The 20,715-nt window shown below is 43.7% G+C and overlaps 1 protein-coding gene across 3 annotated transcripts in view; it reads left to right on the top strand.

The window, feature by feature from the left end:
- DPF3 (double PHD fingers 3) overlaps positions 1-20,715 on the top strand; it is a 218,312-nt gene that overhangs the window by 141,446 nt on the left and 56,151 nt on the right. For all 3 annotated transcript variants that reach the window (XR_007243486.1, XR_007243487.1, XM_048484073.1), the window contains exon 6: positions 14,530-14,608. Coding sequence is in view for 1 of the 3 variants with exons in the window: in XM_048484073.1 (XP_048340030.1) it covers positions 14,530-14,608 (79 nt within the window). In the remaining 2 variants the exon portion in view is untranslated. The remainder of the gene's footprint in view (positions 1-14,529; positions 14,609-20,715) is intronic.

Here is a 20,715-nt window from a genome sequence, read left to right as displayed (position 1 = left end):
TAATCAGTTTGTCTTAACCAATGAAGCAACCTAGACTCCAAAGTTCCCTTCCTACTCCATTTGGGATTCTTTGAAAAAAAAATTAGCAGATCCAACTTAAAATATTTTTTTTTCCATCAGGTTATGGTGCCCAGGACTTTACTTTGAGAGACACACAGGTCTCTATCTTGAAAGAAACACAGTTAAATTGTATCAAGTCTGTTTTATTAATAGTGCTCCACACATATTTTCCTTGGGCTACTATAATGTTCCTAGTGGAGGGCAAAAGAAAGAGAACTATGCAACGAATTCCAATGCTAACTACAAATAATTACCAACGGTGGAGAGAAGAGTAATCATAACTATAGGGAAAGAAGTTATGACTGTATTGAAAATCCCAAACTTGACCAATGTGAAGAAGAAATTTAAAAATGGCAATTGCAGAATGCAGTTTGTACCAAAATAATTTATGCATATCCAGATGATAGCTAATTTATGTAAATGGCTATGAATCTGCAAAAGAAATGCTGTAAAAACTGGAATGCGTAGTTGCCCAGAATAGTTATAAAACACAAAACTGCTGGATAATCCAGTTAGTGAAAATTAGCCTGGAAGTCAAGAAAGGCTGTGGAAATTATATCAATAATCTTCTAACAGTATTTGATAAATTAAAATTAACAGGATTAGAGTTTAATGAACAACAGGAAACTGGTTTTTTTAATGGGAACTGTTAGTAAAATCTGATGCGTTTGTCTCAGTTTTGGAGAGGAAAGGAGGTTTAACACTCGATGAATTTATTGCAAGACTTCGACAAGAATGTGAAATAATAGAGAGATCAGATCTGTGCAAGAGACTGTATTCAAAGGGATCAAATTACACTGTAACTCAGAACAGCACAGTCAGATACAAGCTTAGGAACCAATCACTGTGCTGCTTCAACAGTTATAGACAGGGTCATTTTGCAAGAAACTGTCCCTTAGAGAGAAATTAATCAATTAATCTTAGTTGTACCCAAGCCTGCAACAAGACAGGCAGAGATGCCTGTTTTTTCAAAATTAAGCCAGAACAAAAATAGCAAGAAAAAATTTAAAGAGCAAACTTTTTTTTGTCCCACAAAATGAGAAGGGGCTTACAATTAGAAATAATAGTTTGGAATCTGGAAGATAGACAATTGACAGTGGATGCGCAAGTCATAGTACTCATTCAAAAACTTTCTTTAAAAATACTGATAAAAGTACAAATTGAACACTTCAGATAGCAAATGGTGACATTATGAGAATTCCAGGATCTGGGAGTGGATATCTGAAGTTTAATTTATGCAAAGAGACTGTTGAGCACATGGTCAGCAATGTACCATACATACCAGATTTAGACTACAATATGCTAAGTGTGCCAGCTTTAGATAGAAAAGGTTTTGCTATACACTATGAGAAAGGCAGGTGCACAGTAACTAAAAATAATATACTTTATGCATAAGCATTTGTCTTTAAGGACCACATGCAAACACAGCCCAGGTGTGTACAGAAGAGAAGAGTCTGTAATTATGGCATAGAAGACTTGGACATAGAGATACAAAGATGATATTCGAATTACAAAATTAGAATCTTACCACAAGAATCAAAATAAATCCACATGACCAGGATAACACAACAAAGTGCATGGATTGTATTATAGTGAAGGGTGTCAGACCCTCTTTTCCACTAAGAACAGAAAAGAGAAGCACTAGAGTACTGGGCATTATATACTGTAATATTTGTGGATCTCTTAACATGTCATCATTAGGAGGAAACAAATATGCTCCTAATATTTGTTGATGATTTTTTGAGGTACTGTATAACCTACATTTTGAAAGAAAGGAGCCAGACCCATGAAATGCTAACGAAATGTATTGCGATGGTAACTAACAAATTTGATAGAAAATCAAAGTCGCTTCAAACTGACAATGGTGGTGAGTACATCTCACACTATACACAAGCACTTCTTGATGCACAAGGTATTCTGCACGGAAGAGTTGCATACTCACCAGAGTAGAATGGGGAAATGACCAAATGTATATTAGTGGATTCAAAATTGTCTAACAGACTTTGGGCAGAAGTGATGGTCACAGCAACATATTTCCATAATAGATTACCCCAAAATGGAATCACAAAAACACCATACCAGCTATAGCATGGTAGGGTACCAGACATGCAGCATATTAGAGTATTTGGCAGCCAAGCATTTTCATACATTCCAAAAGAAAGAAGACAAAAACTAGATCCCAGAACAGAGCCATTCATCTTTATTGGCTATCCACCAGGATGTAAGGAATATAGAGTACTGAATACCAGAACAGAGCAGATCACAATTAGACATGTGGTTTATTTTGATGAAAGAAAGCAATCTGATCAGAAAGAAATCATTTCAAGAAAATCTCAACCACTTATTAAGACACCAACACTTATGTCAGAACCAGAGAGACAATTATTGACACCATAGACTGTGAATCCTGACTCTGATCAAAAAGAGGGAGAGATCACATTGTGGAAGAAAAACAGCAAAAGAAGGGGATATGATTGAGGATGTAACAGGTGAGGAGGTAGAGGAGGTACAGAGAACAAACCAGATTGCTAAACAACCCAGATGCTCATCACACAACAAGGAAAGGAGCATCAGCTCCACAACTGTCCTACATGGTGAGGTTAACATTGAAGAAAGGACCAGCAGGGGAAGAAATTGAGCAAATGTAAACCACAAAAGCCACAAAATGGAAAGAGGCAGCAATAGGAAGAAATTTAGGTGTTGCACAAAAACCAGACTTGGACTAAAACTACCATCTAACAAGAAGGCAATTGGATGTAAATGGGTATTTAAAACAAAACAAGATGCAGAAGGAAACGTAGAAAGATATAAAGCAAGATTAGGGGCCAAGGGATTTCTCCAGAAATATGGAGAGGGTTTTGACAAGACATTTGCACCAGTTCTAAAGTATCGTATGATTAGGGTGTTCTTAAGTATTACATCATCTAAGAAAATGCAGGTCAAACATCTTAATGTCAAGACTGCATTTCATCATGGAGAGATTACAGAGGAATTATACATGGAGCAACCACCAGGTTTTGTTAACCAAAGGCAAGCACATCTTGTATGAAAACTGAGAAAAGGGCTATATGGACTTAGGCTGTAAGAGCCTGGAATGAAGGACAAAATAGAATGCTGCTCAAGCAAGGATTTAAACAAGATGAGACAGACCAATGCTTATATTATAGAAACAAAGACAGACATTTTTCTTACATATTGACTTACGTGGATGACCTGATCATCCCTACATAAAATGAGAACGATTACAAGGAAATTGTTCAGTATCTAAATAAAGATTTTAACAATTCAAACAATTGATCCCAGTTCCTTTGAAAGAACAATCTCTTTTTTTGACAAATTGTATTACAATAAATAGTTTTTTGTCTTAGATAATTATCCATATGTCCTTGCTGGTGGTCCCGGGCCCCTCAATTTGCTGGTGGTCCCGGGCCCCTCAATGATGTGGCTGGCCTCCACACAGGCCAGGGCTTTTACGGCTCTGGCCCTAGCCTGGTGGAACACTCTTCCTCCAGCTGTCCGGGCCCTGTGGGATCTTGGTAAATTCCGCAGGGCCTGTAAGACTGAGTAGTTCCACCGGGCCTTTAGAGAGACCAGCCGCTGAGTGAAGTGCCCCCTTTTGCTCCTCTTACATCAGGGGTCCCATAACATCGATGGAACCCGCCGTTCCTCCCTCTTGGGGAGGGTTTTAAGTATGGGTTTTCGCTGGACGCCGTTTTATTGCATTAACCGCTGTTGAAAAGGGATTTGAGTAATTATTTTTTATAATTAGTGGAGCTTGTGTAATTTATTTATCTGTATTTAGTTCTTGCTCCCTTTGGTTGTATTTGTGGTGAAATTTTATGTTGTGCACCACCCAGAGGCCCCTGGGGATAGGGCGGTATAGAAAACCAAATAATAAATGAATGAATGAATGAATGAATGAATGAATGAATGAATGAATGAATGAATGAATGAATGAATAATAAAGGATTCTTGGTCATTTAATTCACAGAATTTACTGTATAAAGATCAAATAAGCTTTTTGGAAATGTCACAGTCAGTATCATTTACCAACTATCTTTAAGAGTGCAATGTCAACATTAACCCAAACAAATTCAAAGATACACACGTTGCACTCTGGCTGGGTCTGCTCTTATATATTGATCTTATATTTAATTGTTCCATTCAACACTTCTATTAATATTTACATTTCCTTCACAATAAGACATCAGTCTTTCAACTCTTATAATTAAACATTAATAGTCTCTTAGTCCATTCAGTTCTCTATTTAGAAAACAAAGCTTCAGTTTCATATATTCATACAATCAGTAACCAAAACTTCAGTTTCATGTAGCAGTTTCATATATTCATACAATCAGTAACCAAAGCTTCACTTTCATATAGTCCATAGAAACGTCTCGCGCGTATAGAACGTTTTTCGTGCGTCTTCCTCAGTATGCCCATATGTTCAAACAACTTCCATCAGTTCTTTGAGGCTCCTAATGGGTATATCTGAAATTAAGATTACACAGATACATATATTCTGAAATCAAAATTATGCCTATTCCCTATCTTTCTTGCACCAGTCCACCTCATCTATCTGTATTTGTAGTAATGCACTGCTGACCCAGCAGCACCGTGGTAGAACGTTGGGACGCCAACGGACCTACGGCCTTCTGGTCGCACCGCACCCCCACTCCTCATCCCCCTATGAGTCACGGGTCATGAACTGTCTGGCTCAGTCACCGGGCGCAGGGACAATGGTCTTGCCCCCAGGTGAGGATTAGGCTCAGACGCTTACGCTCCCTCCGCACGTAGCCAGGTGAGATCATGCATCGCATGATGATCTCCAGGTCTCCCGGTCTCCCGCTCATCTCCCTACCCACCTCCTTTACACGCCCACAATGAAACCCTAATAAAAGGTGCCAGAGACCAGCACAGGGCAGAGTTGTCAGGATCACGCTGAAATCCCAGCTTCTGTTGCTGACGCTCTCCACCAGATGAAACCTCCTCCGCGTCTCGCCTATTCCTTAGCGACGACCCTGCGGGGATGACTACAAGCTGGTGCCGAAACCCGGGAATCCTCGAACCTCCACCCTGCTCACCGTCGCCTGGGGAAGGGCCGCGATACCGAAGTCCGCTGGATGCGCCGATCCAGCGGACTTCGGTATCGCCTGTCCTCTGGATCGGCGCATCCAGAGACACGCGTCCTAGGACACTCTCTCGTCCGACGGAACACCGGTGAGTATGGGAGCTTGCAAAAGCAGGGCTTATGACAAGCACGTTGACGAACTGAAAGCGTTAGCGAAATGCGGCAGGGTCCCCGTAAAGAGAAGGGAGCTGCGCAAATTGGTTGAGGAGATTGAAGCTCAGTGTCCATGGTACCCAGAGGGGGGGACATTGAATCTTAAGGACTGGGAAAACATCGGGCGACTCTTCGCTGCACAGAGCCTCGTAGCGCCCGATGTCACTGCTACTGGCGTGGAGACAATGTTATGTCGCCATCAGCCTGCAGACCTATGGCTCCCTTTGCTGTAGGCCTCCTTCGATCTTTCACCTTCAATTTCAACCCCGGAATTTTCTCTATCCACTAAATTGGACTTGTCCTCCTTCTGCCCCCTTGCTCCTCCGCCCATTTCAAATTCTCCCGCGGCTCAGCCGCCTCCCCTTGCTCGCCTTCATTTTCCGAAGCCACTGCACCTCCGTCCAGCTTCCCGTAATGGCGCGGGTTTCAAAACTCGCCAGAAGCGTATTAGCCACGATCTGCAAAAGAAAGAAACCCTGACGGAAGACGATGCCGATATTCTCGCATTGTGCCCGTCGGCCCATTTCACAGATACCGAGGGGAGGATGGCATTGTTCGGGCGGGTTGTCGAATTACCGCCCCTTAAGCTATAATATCCTCACTGAGCTCCGCCAAAGCAATGCGGGACGTAGGAATCACCAGCCCCTATGTGAGAGGCATGTTGGAAGCAGTCGCCAGGAACCACCTAATGGTTCCGGAGGACTGGAAAACCGCCTTTCGCGTAGCTTTTAAACCCAGCGCAGTATGTGATCTGGGAAGCGAGTACCGCCAGCAGTGCATAAGCAGAGGAGCAGCCTCTGGCGGCGCCTACACCACCGCTGCAGCTTTATGGCTGCGAAGCTTTCGCTAGCCCCAATGCACAAGTCGCCCTGCCGGTGGCCACCCCACGGTCGCCTCTGAATGCGCTCTACAAGGCGTTTTGAAAGTCCCCAATACCGACAGCCAACCCAAAGTTTTCTAGCACCCGCAGAAGCCTCAAGAGCCCTATGCTGAGTTTGTGAACAGGCTCCAGGAGGCCCTCAAGAGGCAGGTTGACAATGAGGAGGCCCAGGGCGAACTCCTTAAGCGCCTTGCCAAGGAGAACGCCTCCGCTGAGTGCCGCAGCGATCACAGGCCTAGGAAGGAACTCCCGAGCTGGCCGACATGCTCAAAGCTTGCCAGGATATCGGGTCTTTCGCCTCCCCATCAAGCCAGCCTTCTAGCCGCCGCCGCCTCTCTCGCTGCCATGAGACAGCCCCGAGACGAAGTGTCTCAATTGCGGCAAGCCAGGACATTTCCGAGGAATTGTAGGCTGCCCGGCGGGGGGGCCTACAACCCTGACGGAGGAGGGTCTCTCCCCAGAGGGCGAAGACCCCCAGGAAAGTCTAAGACCGGGCGCTCCCAATGCCCGCTGGGAGGCCCGCGCCCGGGCATCTCCCCAGCCCGGAACCAAGATCCGCACCTCAAACCCTTCCCCCGGAGCTCCCCCATGAGATCTTCGCTGCCCCAGCTCAGTATAGTGATCCCATCCCCACGGAGACCATGGGGCTGGTCTACCCACCTTGCGCCCCCCCCTGCGTCGAGACTGCCTGGTGTGCTAACCCCGTCTACTTCCAAAGTCACCATGCCTCCGCCAGTGCCCCAGAATGGCACGCATTTCAAAAACTCTGCAGAGCCCACAGTCACTGCATTGCAACAGAAAGAACTGCTGACGCAAGATCACTGCCGGTTTTAGCCGTCCTGAGAATTCCCCATAGCCAATCTACAGGACAATGAGGCATGGAAAGGGGAAGATGCTCACACAATGGCCTTAAGCCAAAAGTCCTTCGTGAAGAAGAAGCCCCTTGGCCCTCTCCAGCTGTAAGGTTCAAACCAGATCTCATAGCCTCTGCGCCTGTGCAAAGCCCTAAGCTCAAAGCTCCCAGTGGCAGCAAAATCGTCAGTACCTCAGAGAGAGCAAGATCTCAAATCAGAGTTGTAATCCTCCTTGTTACTTTATATGTGCTCTGTATGCCTATGTATGTTCTGTATGTCTTGCCCCCTTTCAAGAGACCCCTAAAGTTTTCCCCTCATAAGAGGGATTTTTCCATTGCTTCTAAGCTATGCTCTTGTGCTTCAATTAAAGTCTCTCTCCTTTTGACTATGTGTGCCAGTGCCTTGAAAGGCTTCACCCATTACAGCATCAACCTTAAACAGGACGCAGCTCGTGCATGCTCCCTAGGAGGCCGATGGGACCTGCTTCAGGCCGCCTCCATCTTAGTTTAAACCCTCAAGTCTCTTCTTCAAACCTTTCCTTGAGAACCTTTTCCTTCATCCATCTGAGCCTACACTGCCACATTGGAGTGGCGCAAGTTTACATATGAAGCCAAAATCATTTTCATGCTCCCACATTCTCTGCTGAGCGCTCCCTGGCTAGTCACAGTGCCAAGGGGGGTCTCTCAGCCACACCTATCTTACACAGCCTCCGCTGTGAAGGTAGGAAGCGAGCTCAAACCGGCCAAAGTCCCCTTACAGGAGGGGAAGGTAGAGCTGGCTTCCAAACCCTTCCCCCCCCGCCTTCCTTTCTGCACACCCTCCCTCTTTCTAATGGGCTGACGCACCCCACCTCTAGATCTAGGATCTGATAAAGGGTTTTGCAAACCCCTCTCATTTTGCTCCTGTGATCAAACCTCAAGCCCAGGAACTGTTTTCTTTGCATCTTCTCTACATCTTTCCTATAGATGCTATTACGATATGACTATAATTGTGAATTGTTCTAGTTGCTTTTGCAAAACCCACCCCTTAGACTGTGACTGGGCTCGTTTTACAAACAAACATCCGACCTGGATATGACCTCTCCCCTCTCCTAAGCCTTCGGGCAATTCCCTGCCTTGTATCTCTTAACGCCTTGAATGTTGCAAGTGATCGTTGTCGGAATGGGCCAACTGCGCCTAACAGCTTGGCCAAAACAAACGAAAGAAAGGGGAATAGTTCCCCCCCCCTATTGACCCAATCAAGGTCTCATCCAGCAGACCATATCCAAAGTACTCTTCTCTATTCTCTATCAAAAATTGCCCCCCCCCCCCCCCCCCACTCAGGGCTCGGGCTTTCCATTGTCATCTATAAGAACTAACTCAGCCAGCACGCGAAACCCTGGGGGAAAAGCGTCGCTTGTTTTTTCTCTTCTATACAGGAGTCCAGCTCGCCATGCCAGGCCAGCCCCATCCCGGAGATGGAGCGGGGCCTCCCTGGAGGATCCGACCCCGCCGCCCTGTTGAGAGAGCCCGATTGCCCCCCAGCCTGGGCCGAGATGGGAGGGATCTCTCTGGAGCCAGCACACCCATTCTTCCACAAGGATCACAGCCCCCGCTGGGGCCACCCCCCTGGGGGGAACGGCAGCCTGGGCCAGCTGTGGCTCAGAGGTTGATGCCGCGTGTTGCTGCTCCTCATCTACAGCCGTCATTCTCTCTCCCTCTCTGCCGCCCCCTGGCTGAAACTTGGAATTGCAGCCAGGAACATTCCTGATAGATTAACCCTTGGAACTCTCCGCTGTTTTCAGCCGCTTGAATAATTGTTGGAACACGCCTTCTCTCACAACCTTGCTCGTGAGAGTCACTGAACCTGCAATGCTAAAGACTATCAGTAGCTCTCCCTACGCTCTTGAGAAACCCATGGACTCTAACGCCATTCAGCTTCTGTAGCTTTGGTAGTCAAACAGCAAAGAGCCATGCATTGGACAATTATGCAACCACGGGTTTGCCTTCCTTCCTCCTTACATCTAGCCTATGTACTGTTTAGCTATGTTTATTGTTTTCATTTATATGATGTCGCCTATCTACAAACATGCATGTCTTGTATATATTGTTGCCAACGCAATGTCTGATGCCTTGCCCCTTTATGCCCATTGGAGCCGACCTCCAAGGGAATTGTTGAGTACTGTGACCCGACTGATTATTGAAGTTACTGCATGCCTTAATTTTAGAAGTTATCGTATTTACTGTTGTTGCATTCCCGCCTATCTGCCTGCCGGGACTCTCTACTGCCGTCTCACCATTGTTTTGCATCAGGCTTCACCTCGGGAGCCCAAGCACCGGGTGCCGCTCCGCCTCCCTCGACCCCCCCTTTGCGGGAGCGACGCAGCGGCTCTAGCCAAAGCGGAGTATGTTTCCCTTGGCGACTCCCCTTGTGGGAGTCCCCGGACTTGTTTCATGTAATACTAAGACTATCGGCCGTTCTGGCCTGTGCCCTTGCGAGGTCTATCAACTCTACCTCCACCGCTCTGGATGCCCTGGCCTCCGAGCAGCAGGAACTTCGTCAAGCGACCTTAGATAATCGTGCCGCTATTGATTACTTATTGTTGTTGCATCACCAAGGGTGTGAAAATGTACGTAATATGTGTTGCTTTAATCTCTCTGATAATTCCCAATTGATTCATATGAAAGTGCGCGAATTGCAGGAAGTTGTATCTAATCTGAAGTATGATGTTTTGCCCCATTGGTGGTCAGCCCTCTGGAGCTGGCTGCCGGGAGGATGGTTGAGTGCTATTGTACAGCTCTGCATTGGTTTAATTGTATGCCTCATTATCGGATCTTTGTTTCGCTCTCAATGTATGTCTAATATTGCCTCGTAACCTATGTAAGAAGCCCCTCGAATTTCCCTTACCCCGCAACCAAGTTCTAATGTTACACAAGCAGCTCGGTCAGCTTGGCCAGACGGCAGAGGAGACAAGCGTTCCTTTAAATCACCCCTTAGCATTTCGGTCCCCTTCTAAAATGTAAAAAGGAGGAGATGTAGTAATGCACTGCTGACCCAGCAGCACCGTGGTAGAACGTTGGGACGCCAACGGACCCTCTACGGCCTTCTGGTCGCGACCGCACTCCCCACTCCTCATCCCCCTATGAGTCACGGGTCATGAACTGTCTGGCTCAGTCACCGGGCGCAGGGACAATGGTCTTGCCCCCAGGTGAGGATTAGGCTCAGACGCTTACGCTCCTCTCCGCACGTAGCCAGGTGAGATCATGCATCACATGATGATCTCCAGGTCTCCCGGTCTCCCGCTCATCTCCCTACCCACCTCCTTTACACGCCCACAATGAAACCCTAATAAAAGGTGCCAGAGACCAGCACAGGGCAGAGTTGTCAGGATCACGAAATCCCGCGCTTCCTGTTGCTGACGCTCTCCACCAGATGAAACCTCCTCCGCGTCTCGCCTATTCCTTAGCGACGACCCTGCGGGGATGACTACAGTATTCCCATTACTCACTGGCTCTCTATTCAGAGTTGCCTGCTTCCATCTCTGCCTTCCGTTTGTCTTTTGCTGACTCATAGATTGAGCTACATGTAAGACAGCCTTAATTGAAACCACCTGTGCAGCTGCCGTCAATCTTACAGATGACATGCAAAATCCAGCGTTTTGTTAAGACCTATTCTATCTGTCTGGAATTTAAAGATATATCTATTTTCCATTTGTAACAACTTTTTTTCCACATTGCCCCCAGAAAATTCTTCTTGCATATGATATAATACACAAAAACGTAGGTCCATTTCACTGTGTTGTAATTCCTGGAAATGCTCCACCAAGGGAGCTTCCTGCTTGCCAGTTCTGATGCAACTGCGATGCTCTGCCACCCTGGTCTTAATCTGGCGTAACGTCTTCCCAATATAAAGTTTTGGGCAAGGGCAAACTATTGCGTATATACATCTCCGTGTGTCACATGACGTATATGAGTTCAATCGCCATTGCAAATTTAATCCAGGTATATCAATTGTTGCAGTTGATAGAGAGCATTGGCACTGTGCACATTTGTTACAAGGAAAATGTCCAGATTGTGTCAGAGCTGGTCCATGTTTATCCAGCAAGTCTGCCCTGACCACTGTTTGTCTCAGATTTCTTGTTCGGCGTAGACCTATTAATGGGGGTAAATCACATCCAGGTAAATCTCTAACCACGTGCCAATTCCTTAGTATGCTGTTCCTTATCACTTCATACATAGGTGTATAGTCCATTGACCACATCAGTCTGGATTTTTGTGTCCGTGATTTTGGTCTCAGTAATGTACTCCGGTCTATTTTAGTTATCCTATTCCAAGCACTTTGTAATAATCCAGTGGGATAACCCCTAATCCAGTGGGATAACCCCTAGGGGATAACCCCTACAGTCAGTATCATACCATGATGAATTGGTGTGAGAAAAATACAATGGAGGTTTAGCCAAAGAATTAAAGGAATTAATTAATCTAGAATATTTAGCTATTGGTATAGACAAATATTATTTAAGTTCACTCACATCACTAGACAGCATAAGAGAAGTTACTTCAATTTCATTTCTTGGTGACCACTCAACCCTTTTTAGAATATTGGAAGGGCCCTCAATCTGAGGATAATCCATTGTTTGCTCTTGACAGTTTTCTTTACACAATAATTTTATTTCAATTGGTAGATGATCGCTCTCAGAACTTTTACCTATACCAAAATGGTCAACTATTCTAACTAGAAGAACAAATGCCATAATCTATCACACTGCAACCACAGGAAGATACAAAAGTAAATTCTTTGGATAGAAGATCATTTAATAGACCCTTTATAACAATAAAATTATTAGCAATGCAAAACTCAACTATTCTAATACCCATTCTACTGATCAGGCTGTCTTTTGATACCTTTAAATATGAAAGGACTGGAGGAAGTTGTTCGTCGTTTTCATAACCTAGATTAGCATTCAGTATTGAATTACTAGGACTACTATTTAGGTCTCCTAGTATAAAAATTTGATAAAATTGATATTTTTGCTGGAGGGGTGACAGAAAATCAAATAAATTGTCCCACTGAGTCGTTATATTAGTAACATCAGTAGAAATCATGTAAATATTAATTATTATTAAATTAATTTCAGTCTCTTGAATCAAAACAGCTTGTGCTGTTGTTATCAAGTTATCAATTGATTTTACTATTAATTTGGATCTTCACTATAGCGTCCTCTCAAATATCTTTTAAAAGAAAGTAGTTCCAAAACAGTAAAACCATCCAGTTTCATATCCTTTATAGTCCATGTCTCTTGTAAAAGTATGAACTCAATTTTTTAAAATAATTAATGAAATCTGGATCATTGGATTTGTTCTTCCATTCTGAAATATTCTAGGAGAAAAGGTGTAAAGTTTGTTCGAAACGTATGAAAGGCATTCCCTTCCCTCCTTTGCATGCCACCCCTCCCTCCCCTCCCTCCACTAGGGTGGGTGGGCCATGTCCAGATGCTGGGCCCCTCCCTCCCCTCCCTTGCATGCCAGCCCTCCCTCCCCTTCCCTTGCATGCCACCCTCACCCTCCTTCCCCTACCTACGCTAGGGTGGGTGGGCCATGTCCAGGTGGGTGGGCCATGTCCAGATGCTGGGCCTCCTCCCCTCCCTTGCATGCCACCCCTTACCCCCTCCTCTCCCTCCTTCCCCTCCCTTGCATGTCAGTCAATCCAAATCTGTAATTTGGTCAGGAGTCTTGTTGGGGCCATTAAATACACAGTCATTCATCTGCGATGTTCCCAAATAACCTTGAAGGTTAGAACCAGTTGAGGGATGGTATATCAAAAACTTATGGAGTGTATGGAGTAGTTAAGTGGCACAGTTCTTCTTTGATGCTTTCTTGAACATATAATGGTGTAGACATCGAGAGCTCTTTTAATTCCTGTGTCCATGATTTTTCATTTGAAGAGCCACATGTTTTCACATTTAACATCCTGGTAGAACATAAATCTAAGTGTAGAACTATTGGCTGCTTCATTTGTTGACAATACTCTTGATGTGGGTCGAGATAGGCATTAAGATATGTAATTAAATTAGCACCTTGTGAAGAATGTGCTTGTAAAAAAGAAGCTTCAGAAGGGTCATGTTGAGTTGAATTGATGGACACTAAAGGTTCTTCAGGATGCTCATTATTACTGTAACTTGCTGTTTGTTATTAGCATTGTATTCTTTTTGCTGTTGATCAGGGATTGAAAGCAATTTTGACCCTTGCTTTTTATTTATTATAAGAAGTTTTAAAAAGGCTTACCTGAAACTCCCCCATAGGAGATATTAGAGATACGCCACAAAAATCATGGCATATCTCTGCCAGCAATTCCACCAGCACATGGGAGATGAACAGGTTCTGGAGGCCAACTAAGGTCTTTATGCCCCCAGAACACTTCTGGTCATGCCAGAGCAGCATTTTGCTCTGGTGAGCCTGGGCAGTGGAGAAAACCTCTGGGTTGGGTGCCATGCAGCTGCGCAGCATTCAGCCACCCAGGTAAGTTGCCCCTCCACCAACACATTTTCCCCTTGCGCCTGCAGAAAGGGCACTTCTGCCAGCACAGGGCACTTCTTGTTCCAGAGGGGAATTCTTCTAGATTGGGCTTTGATATAATGAGCCAGGTGCAAACTCCTTGAATAACCAGTATAATTAGCCTGCAGATTTCTACATTGCATAGCTCTAAATAACACTACAAGCAGCAATAGCCAGGAAGCCACATCCCCTGGAGACTTGGCAAGACCAAGACTGTTAAAAAGGGTGATGTTACAACTACTAGCTTAGCCAGGGATCCAGTGATACAAAGTGCCAATAGAGTTATGTATGGTCTATTACAAATCTGACGACTTTGATCTGGCTCACCAACTAGTTCCTTGCTTAAAAAACTGAGCTCTCAGAATGCATGTATATATTTGCCTGCCTGAATTTGAGAAAAAAACCCAATTGGCCATGCTGGCAGGGGCTGATGGGAATTGTAGTCCATGAACATCTGGAGTGCCATAAATTCACCACCACTGCCCTATATGAACAGCATGCTTTTTGTGCCATATGTTGTATTTTTCCTTGCCAATAATTTATAGGACTCAGTTCAGTTTTCGAAGAGTGTATCACAAACCTATAGCATTGTAAAAGGTTAAGTGACAGTGAACTTGTCTTACCAGTGTGGTAAGATGCATGCTGAAGCACACATGCTGAACACAACACTGTTTAGCAGTAAGGAGCATTTTGTGCGTTCTAGCATGTCTGGCTAAATCTTGTTGTCAGCAATTTAAGATGGCATGATGTAGCTTTGGATTGAAAGTACTTCAGTTTTTGCAGCATGCTGTATTAGAAGTCAACTGTCAGGTATTTCATCTTTATAAAACTTCTATGGGATTTTGCTGATTATGTTCAAAACAGGGAAGCAGACCAGTTGTTGTTCTTGTGGCATCACCACCTTGGTCTTCATTACAGGCTCGAGGCTCAGGAGGTGGCAGGCGAAGGAATGATGTTTCTTCCATGGATGACCATGATAAACCTTACGTTTGTGACAGTAAGTAGTGCCCAGATTCTGTACTCTGCTTTCAGTTTGATCCTGCTGCCTTTATATACAATTGGAACATGATCTTTTTCCCCAAAAAGCATTTTGCTGCTCCCTGAGTTACTTATCAGTGACTACCATTGCTACTTGCTGTTTCTATTTTTGCATGTGGGACTGGAAATGAAACCCTCAGCAAAAGCCCACATCCTTGGTCCTGTTAAGTCTCATCTCTCTCTCGCTCTTTCATTGTTTCTCTTGTGGTTTTCTGTGCTTTTGTCTCCTTTGCCATCATTATGAGTCACTCTCAGTTTCTTTCTTGGGTTTGATGGAGCTAAAGTAGATGTTAAATAGGAGGTGCTAACAGCCTCTCAGTGTTGGGGTTTTTTTTTGTTTTGTTTTAATGGAAAGCAGCTGCAGGAGGCTTCTGGTTGAAAGAAGGAATGATGGAGGCCAGGAGATGTTGCTGTGCTTTCCCCTTAGGTCATTGTTCCTAGGACTTTTAATGGTTTTTCTACCAATGTGCAGAGGGGAATGCAAATATCTGCTGCTTGAAGAGAATGGTTCCGAGTGGAAAAAATTGCAAGGGAGAAAGAATTAAGCAACCTTCTGCTGGTCCTTTGCCTCAAACACAGCAGACTCCTGTACCTGTTTTATATTTAAAATTGTAGAAGATTTATTAACTTTGCCTGTGAAACATGGAGTTTAGCTTTATATTTACAAACAAAAATATACCTGGTTTCTTGCTTCACACCATTTCTTGTATCCCTTTCTTTCAAACATATTTTTCAATCAAAGGGCTAAATTTCATATTATTCTTACCTCTTGACTTGAGCAGAGCTGACACTTAACTGATGGGCTATTATGATGGAGCTTTGCCAAGGTTCTCAGTTGTACAAGGCCTACTCACTTTGGGTTCATTCTGTAACATGTTCTACAAAGAATGTAAGCGAATAAGGTACACACAAATGAGCATTAATTATTCCTTGTTTTAAGATTTCTGTATTGGTCGTACTGTTAGTTCTTTGCTTCCAAGCCTCTTTTTATTAGTAATTTTATGTCAATGGCTTTTCCCCAGGACTATGACTTTTGAATACAAGTTAAACATTAAATTGTTAAGCATTTATCAAGTCCTGCCAGGACATAATCAGTGAGCAAAGTTTTTTTTTCAAGAGCAATTATTGAACAAAACAATGTAGAATTCAGAGTTTAGTCTTCAAAGCTATCTCTCTGCAAGAAAGTACAAGGGGACAGCCATGGGAAACATCAGATAAGCCTGTATTATAAGACAAAGAGATACACATTTGTTTTTGTTGCAAAGGTTTTGTTCCGTTTCATTATGTTCATTATTTACACATATTTGTTTCCTTTATTAGTTTTTGTTTCCACTTGTTTCAGTAAAACCCTGTTTTAAAGTGCATTAGCAAAAGCAGCTCCAGTCCCTTTAATGTCCCCCTTGGTCACGGGAGTTGAGGAACCAGGGCTGCTACTGGAGAGGCACTAAGCTGCTAAAGGGCACTTGTTGGTGAGGGAACGATTGGTAGAATCATTACAAGCTCATCAACAACGAATAAATTGCTTTTATTCTTCCACTGTTATCTCCATTTGTTTTTGTTTCCCTAATGAACAGGACTTTTTTGATTAGGGTGTTCATGTATTTCCAAGTTCACATCCCAGTGCAAGGTTGTTCTCCAGTATAAGAAAGAACAAGATGGAGTGAGGGTAAGAAGACTGATAATACTGCGCGCCTTTCAGGGACAGTAGTGATATTTTCGTTACTGTAATTAGTGAATTAGTATGTTAAATGGCAGATTGAATTTACGTTCTTCTTCACTTCTGCTATCACCCCCCTCAGCTCAGACTTCGCTGTGTCATCTGATGGCCCTGGGTGATCTTTTCTGACACTGTAATGGGGGCTTGTCAGGCAGAGTTGTCACAGCCCCTGGCTCTCAAAGTTTAGCTGTTCTGATATAACAGAAGACCTAGATTGGGCAGCCAAATGCTACATGAAACTTGAGATACTCTAAATTGGGAATATTGTGGTGCTTGGTAATCCTTTGGTTTAATTAAAATTGAATTTATTTATATTAGTTTAAAAAGTTAAAATAAAAACAAGTTAAGCCAGTGAGGTGTAGTGGGTAGAGTACTGAACTGAGATCTGTGGCTTGGGTTCCCTATTCTGCTGTGGAAGCTAACTAGATGATGCATGAGTAGTCACACTTTCAGCCTAAGCTACCTCACAAGGTTGAAGTGAGGGTAAAATGGAGGAGAGGAGAAAAATGTAAGCCACTCAGGGTTACCATTGGGAAGAAAGGTGGGGTACAAAATAAGCAAATAAATACAATTACAAATATATTATTTAGAATCCAGGGTAGTTGGACCAGTTGCTCAAATCTACAATGCAGTTGAGTTAAAAACTGTAGAGACCAGACTGAAATTAAGTCAGAGAAAACCTGTAGGAACCCCAGAAGACTGAGTGAATGAATTGTAAATAATAACTGAGATAATGTATGGAAACAAATTTGAGCTCACACCAAAACTGGTTTGAATTTCTTCCTGAATGTCAGCAGTATTCAGTGGAAAACTACAGTTACTGAAACAAGACTGAACCAATTTGATGTAGATCAATATATTCTGTTGGAAGTATTTCATCTATGAGATATACTAGAGCTACCCATGTGGCCTTATTCCACCCACTTCTCTCAAATCATGTCTTAATTATTTTTCAGCTTTGAAAATGCCTACATACATAATAGCAATGTGTGCCCCCTCTCTCCATCTGTGGATATCTAAATCCATGGATCAGGCCTTCTGTCATGGTTGGGTAGGCAAACAGGAGTTTCAAGTTACAGCCAGTCAATGCAAACAGGCAGTGAGTGGAGAAAGCTTACTTCTAGTCCTGGAGAAGAGCAGTTCAGTGCAAGTCGTACACGCTGAGGAAAGACAGGTCAATCAATCTGGTCCAGGTCCATGAAACCAACAGTCCAAGAGCAGAAGTTGCAGAAACTATCAGGCTGTTTCACAAAATTGCTCCTGCAACTCCTGCTGTTCACAGCTGCTTCTTATAAGCCTGCATTCCTGCTCAGTCTGAATCCTGAGCTGACTTACAGCCATCTCTTCGGTGCTGCGTCTTTTAGCATGGAGTGCCTAATGGCCCTGCTTCTCTGAGCTGCCTCAGTTCTGCCCTGTCCTGTTGCTCTTGGCTTGGACCAGCACTGTCCTCTACCAGTGTGACTTCTGGCTGCGCACAGGGCTCAACAAACGGTGGCTCTGGAGATTCAGCCAGCTGAGACTCTGATGGCGATGGGTTATCATGCCAGTATTCCTCATCTGAGGAATCATGGCTGGCTGCTGGGGAGTCCACGACAGCTACACTTACAGTTAGATATCTTTTTCTGCAAATTGGGGAATCCCCTGGTTTTGCTACATCTGAAATCTTTAAAATAATACATGGGGGGGAGGTTAAATCTCCCCCCAAATAAAAAAAGCATTGTCTGTGCATGTGCAGACAACACACTTATCAAGATTCAGTGGCAGCATGCCTTGGAAGCTGCTCTGGAGTAAAGCACAGTGTTGGCCATTGGGAGTCACTCTAGGCTGGCAGGAATTGCTGCCAGCCTAGAGTGACAGCCACAGCAGACACTTGTAGCTGCTCTGGCCCCAAATGCAACAGATGCCAGGGGTCATCAGGCTCAGAGAAGCTTCTAGACACTGATGCAGAGGTGGGATCCAGCAGGTTCTTACAGGCTAATTATTTGTGTGTGCCGAGAGGGGGTTACTAATTGGTGATTTTGCCACGGGATTTTTGCCTTAGTTATGCCCCTCCTCTCAGCAGTAGCACGCAGAACTTGAAGCAGTCTAGCAGGAGGTGCACCGGCGTGTGTGGCAGCCTGGGCCTGCGTGTATTTGTTTTTCACCCAAGGGCTGGCGCAGCGGCTGCGTCCTTGCCACAGCCCTGCCCAGGAATTCCCCGTCCCTGGAATGCCCAGCTATGCCCCCATCATGCCCCGCCCTGCCCCATTGGTGCTATGCCACAGTTTGAATCCCACCACCATGGGAACCTGTTACTAAAATTTTTGGATCCCACCACTGCACTGATGTCATGGTGGCTGGCCTCAGACATGGGTGGGGCCCAGAGCTGCACCAGACTTGGCAATGGGGTGGGGGAGATAAGATTGCCCCCTTGAGTCTTATGGGTTTCCCATGTGTACTACTTCTACATGTCTTTCCATCTTCTCTGCTTTCACTTCAAGTGCAACTATTTCAGTCAGCAGTTTAATAAATATTTTCCTAAAGGACTTCCTTTTCCTGTTGTTACTGTGCTATGTTCAATTCTCCCGCTACCCACATTTTTCACTGTTTACAGGAAACTCTGCAAGAGAACAAATTGATTTATACAGTGCATCTCTTTAAATCAATGGTAATCAACTGACATTCTGTGGACAGCGTTCAGTCCTCTCTTAAAATTTTGATAGTTGCTTGCTGACAGTTCAACTAAAAGCATCTGAACCATCAAGCTGGGGATCTGAGTTGTCAAATCAAAGCAGCATGTAAAATACTCCTTTTAACTTAACAGGAAGGCTGATAGCACATCATTATGAAAATCTCCAGCACATGCTAAACTTCCTGTCACGACAGGAAGTTATAGCATGTCCTAGAGGCATTTATAATGGTGCCAAGGCCTTTGGGGAGTTTATTTTCTTATATGTGAAGCCTTTCCATCCCCCAGCCTGCCTCTCACTGTTGCTAATCAGCTCCTAAACTAGGTTCTGTAATCTGGGTTCCGTCACTCCGAGAAATAAACTGTTTGCCACCCCTGTTCTATTTTATTTTTGCACATGATTTTTATTGTTAGGTATAGTTTCAAATTGAACATATAGTTCATTCCCTGTTTAGTTTTCCTATTTTTTTAATGGCATTTGCTAAATCCTGAAGGTGATAATAGTTGGATGAATAAACTGAAATTCAGTCCAGATGAATGGTGTGCTGATAGCTGATGATGTGGCTAATCAGAGATTGAAGGACCCAGTCAGCTTGTTTGGGAAGGGATTGTACTTCCTGTAAAAGAGTAGATTTACATCTTGGAGTGGCTATCAGATCTATATCTTCAGACATCTCAGGGCTCCTTTGTCGTGTACCATTTCTTTTAGCTAGCTTTGGGTGGCTTAGAAGCTGCAGTTTTTATCTGAGAGGCAAGTTTTGGCAAGGTTATTCACATTCTGATGCATCCTAGTTAGATTTATTGTAAAGTGCTCTGCAAAGTCTACGAAGATCACTGATGGAAGATGCCAGCAGAAGGTGCTGGAGGAGGCAATTTTATCTGATTCTCCAGCTTTACTGTATCCTCTTGTGCGCTGCATGCTGTTTTTAAGGGTATTTTGATTCTCAGAAGGGATTTTGGGAACAAAAAGTTGGCTGCCAAATGAAAGATGGGAAAGTTCTCTGTACTAGCTTCCTTCACAAATTTTCCAGTTTTCCAGATGGATGTGACCTTATACATTAACAGCAGAGAATTCAGGTTATAATTTTCTTGGCTAAATACTGTTTTAGGTTTGACAGGTTTGCATTTCCTGTTACTTGGATTATTATGTTCATGAAAGTTTCACTTTCCACTTTAGAATAAATTATCCTGGATTCTCATGGCTCTGCTTTTTAGTTGGGTCTCTAGTTTCTCTTTATTTACATAAATAATACCAAATATTTATTTACATAAATAATATTTACATAAACAATACCAATAATACATAAATAATATATCTTTGAATTTAACAGATTTGCTGTTGTAATAGATGACTGCCTTTATTCCTGATACTCAGCATGTATAGTTTTTACAGTAATTGTGTATCAGAGAAAAATAATACATTTATGCGTATATATTTTGCTCCTGTTAAATGGGATAGTATTCATGTTCTATATGTGTTCTAAATAGATCTAAGGGTGTATTTTGATGATTGCCCATTTTCATCCACACTATCTATTCATTCTTTATGCGCTCCTGCACAAGCTACTTGCAATCCATTAGGTTCTTTTAATGCTCCATTGCTCTTTCTTAACCCAGCTACTATCTAGTATTTCTTAAAACTCTTCTTTGTAACGTGCATTTTAATTTAGAAATGTTTTGC

Source organism: Sphaerodactylus townsendi, linkage group LG02, assembly GCF_021028975.2.
Source record: "Sphaerodactylus townsendi isolate TG3544 linkage group LG02, MPM_Stown_v2.3, whole genome shotgun sequence".
Lineage (NCBI taxonomy): Eukaryota > Metazoa > Chordata > Lepidosauria > Squamata > Sphaerodactylidae > Sphaerodactylus > Sphaerodactylus townsendi.
The sequence above is the reverse complement of the archived record's forward strand: the minus strand, read 5'-3'. Positions and strand labels throughout refer to the sequence as shown.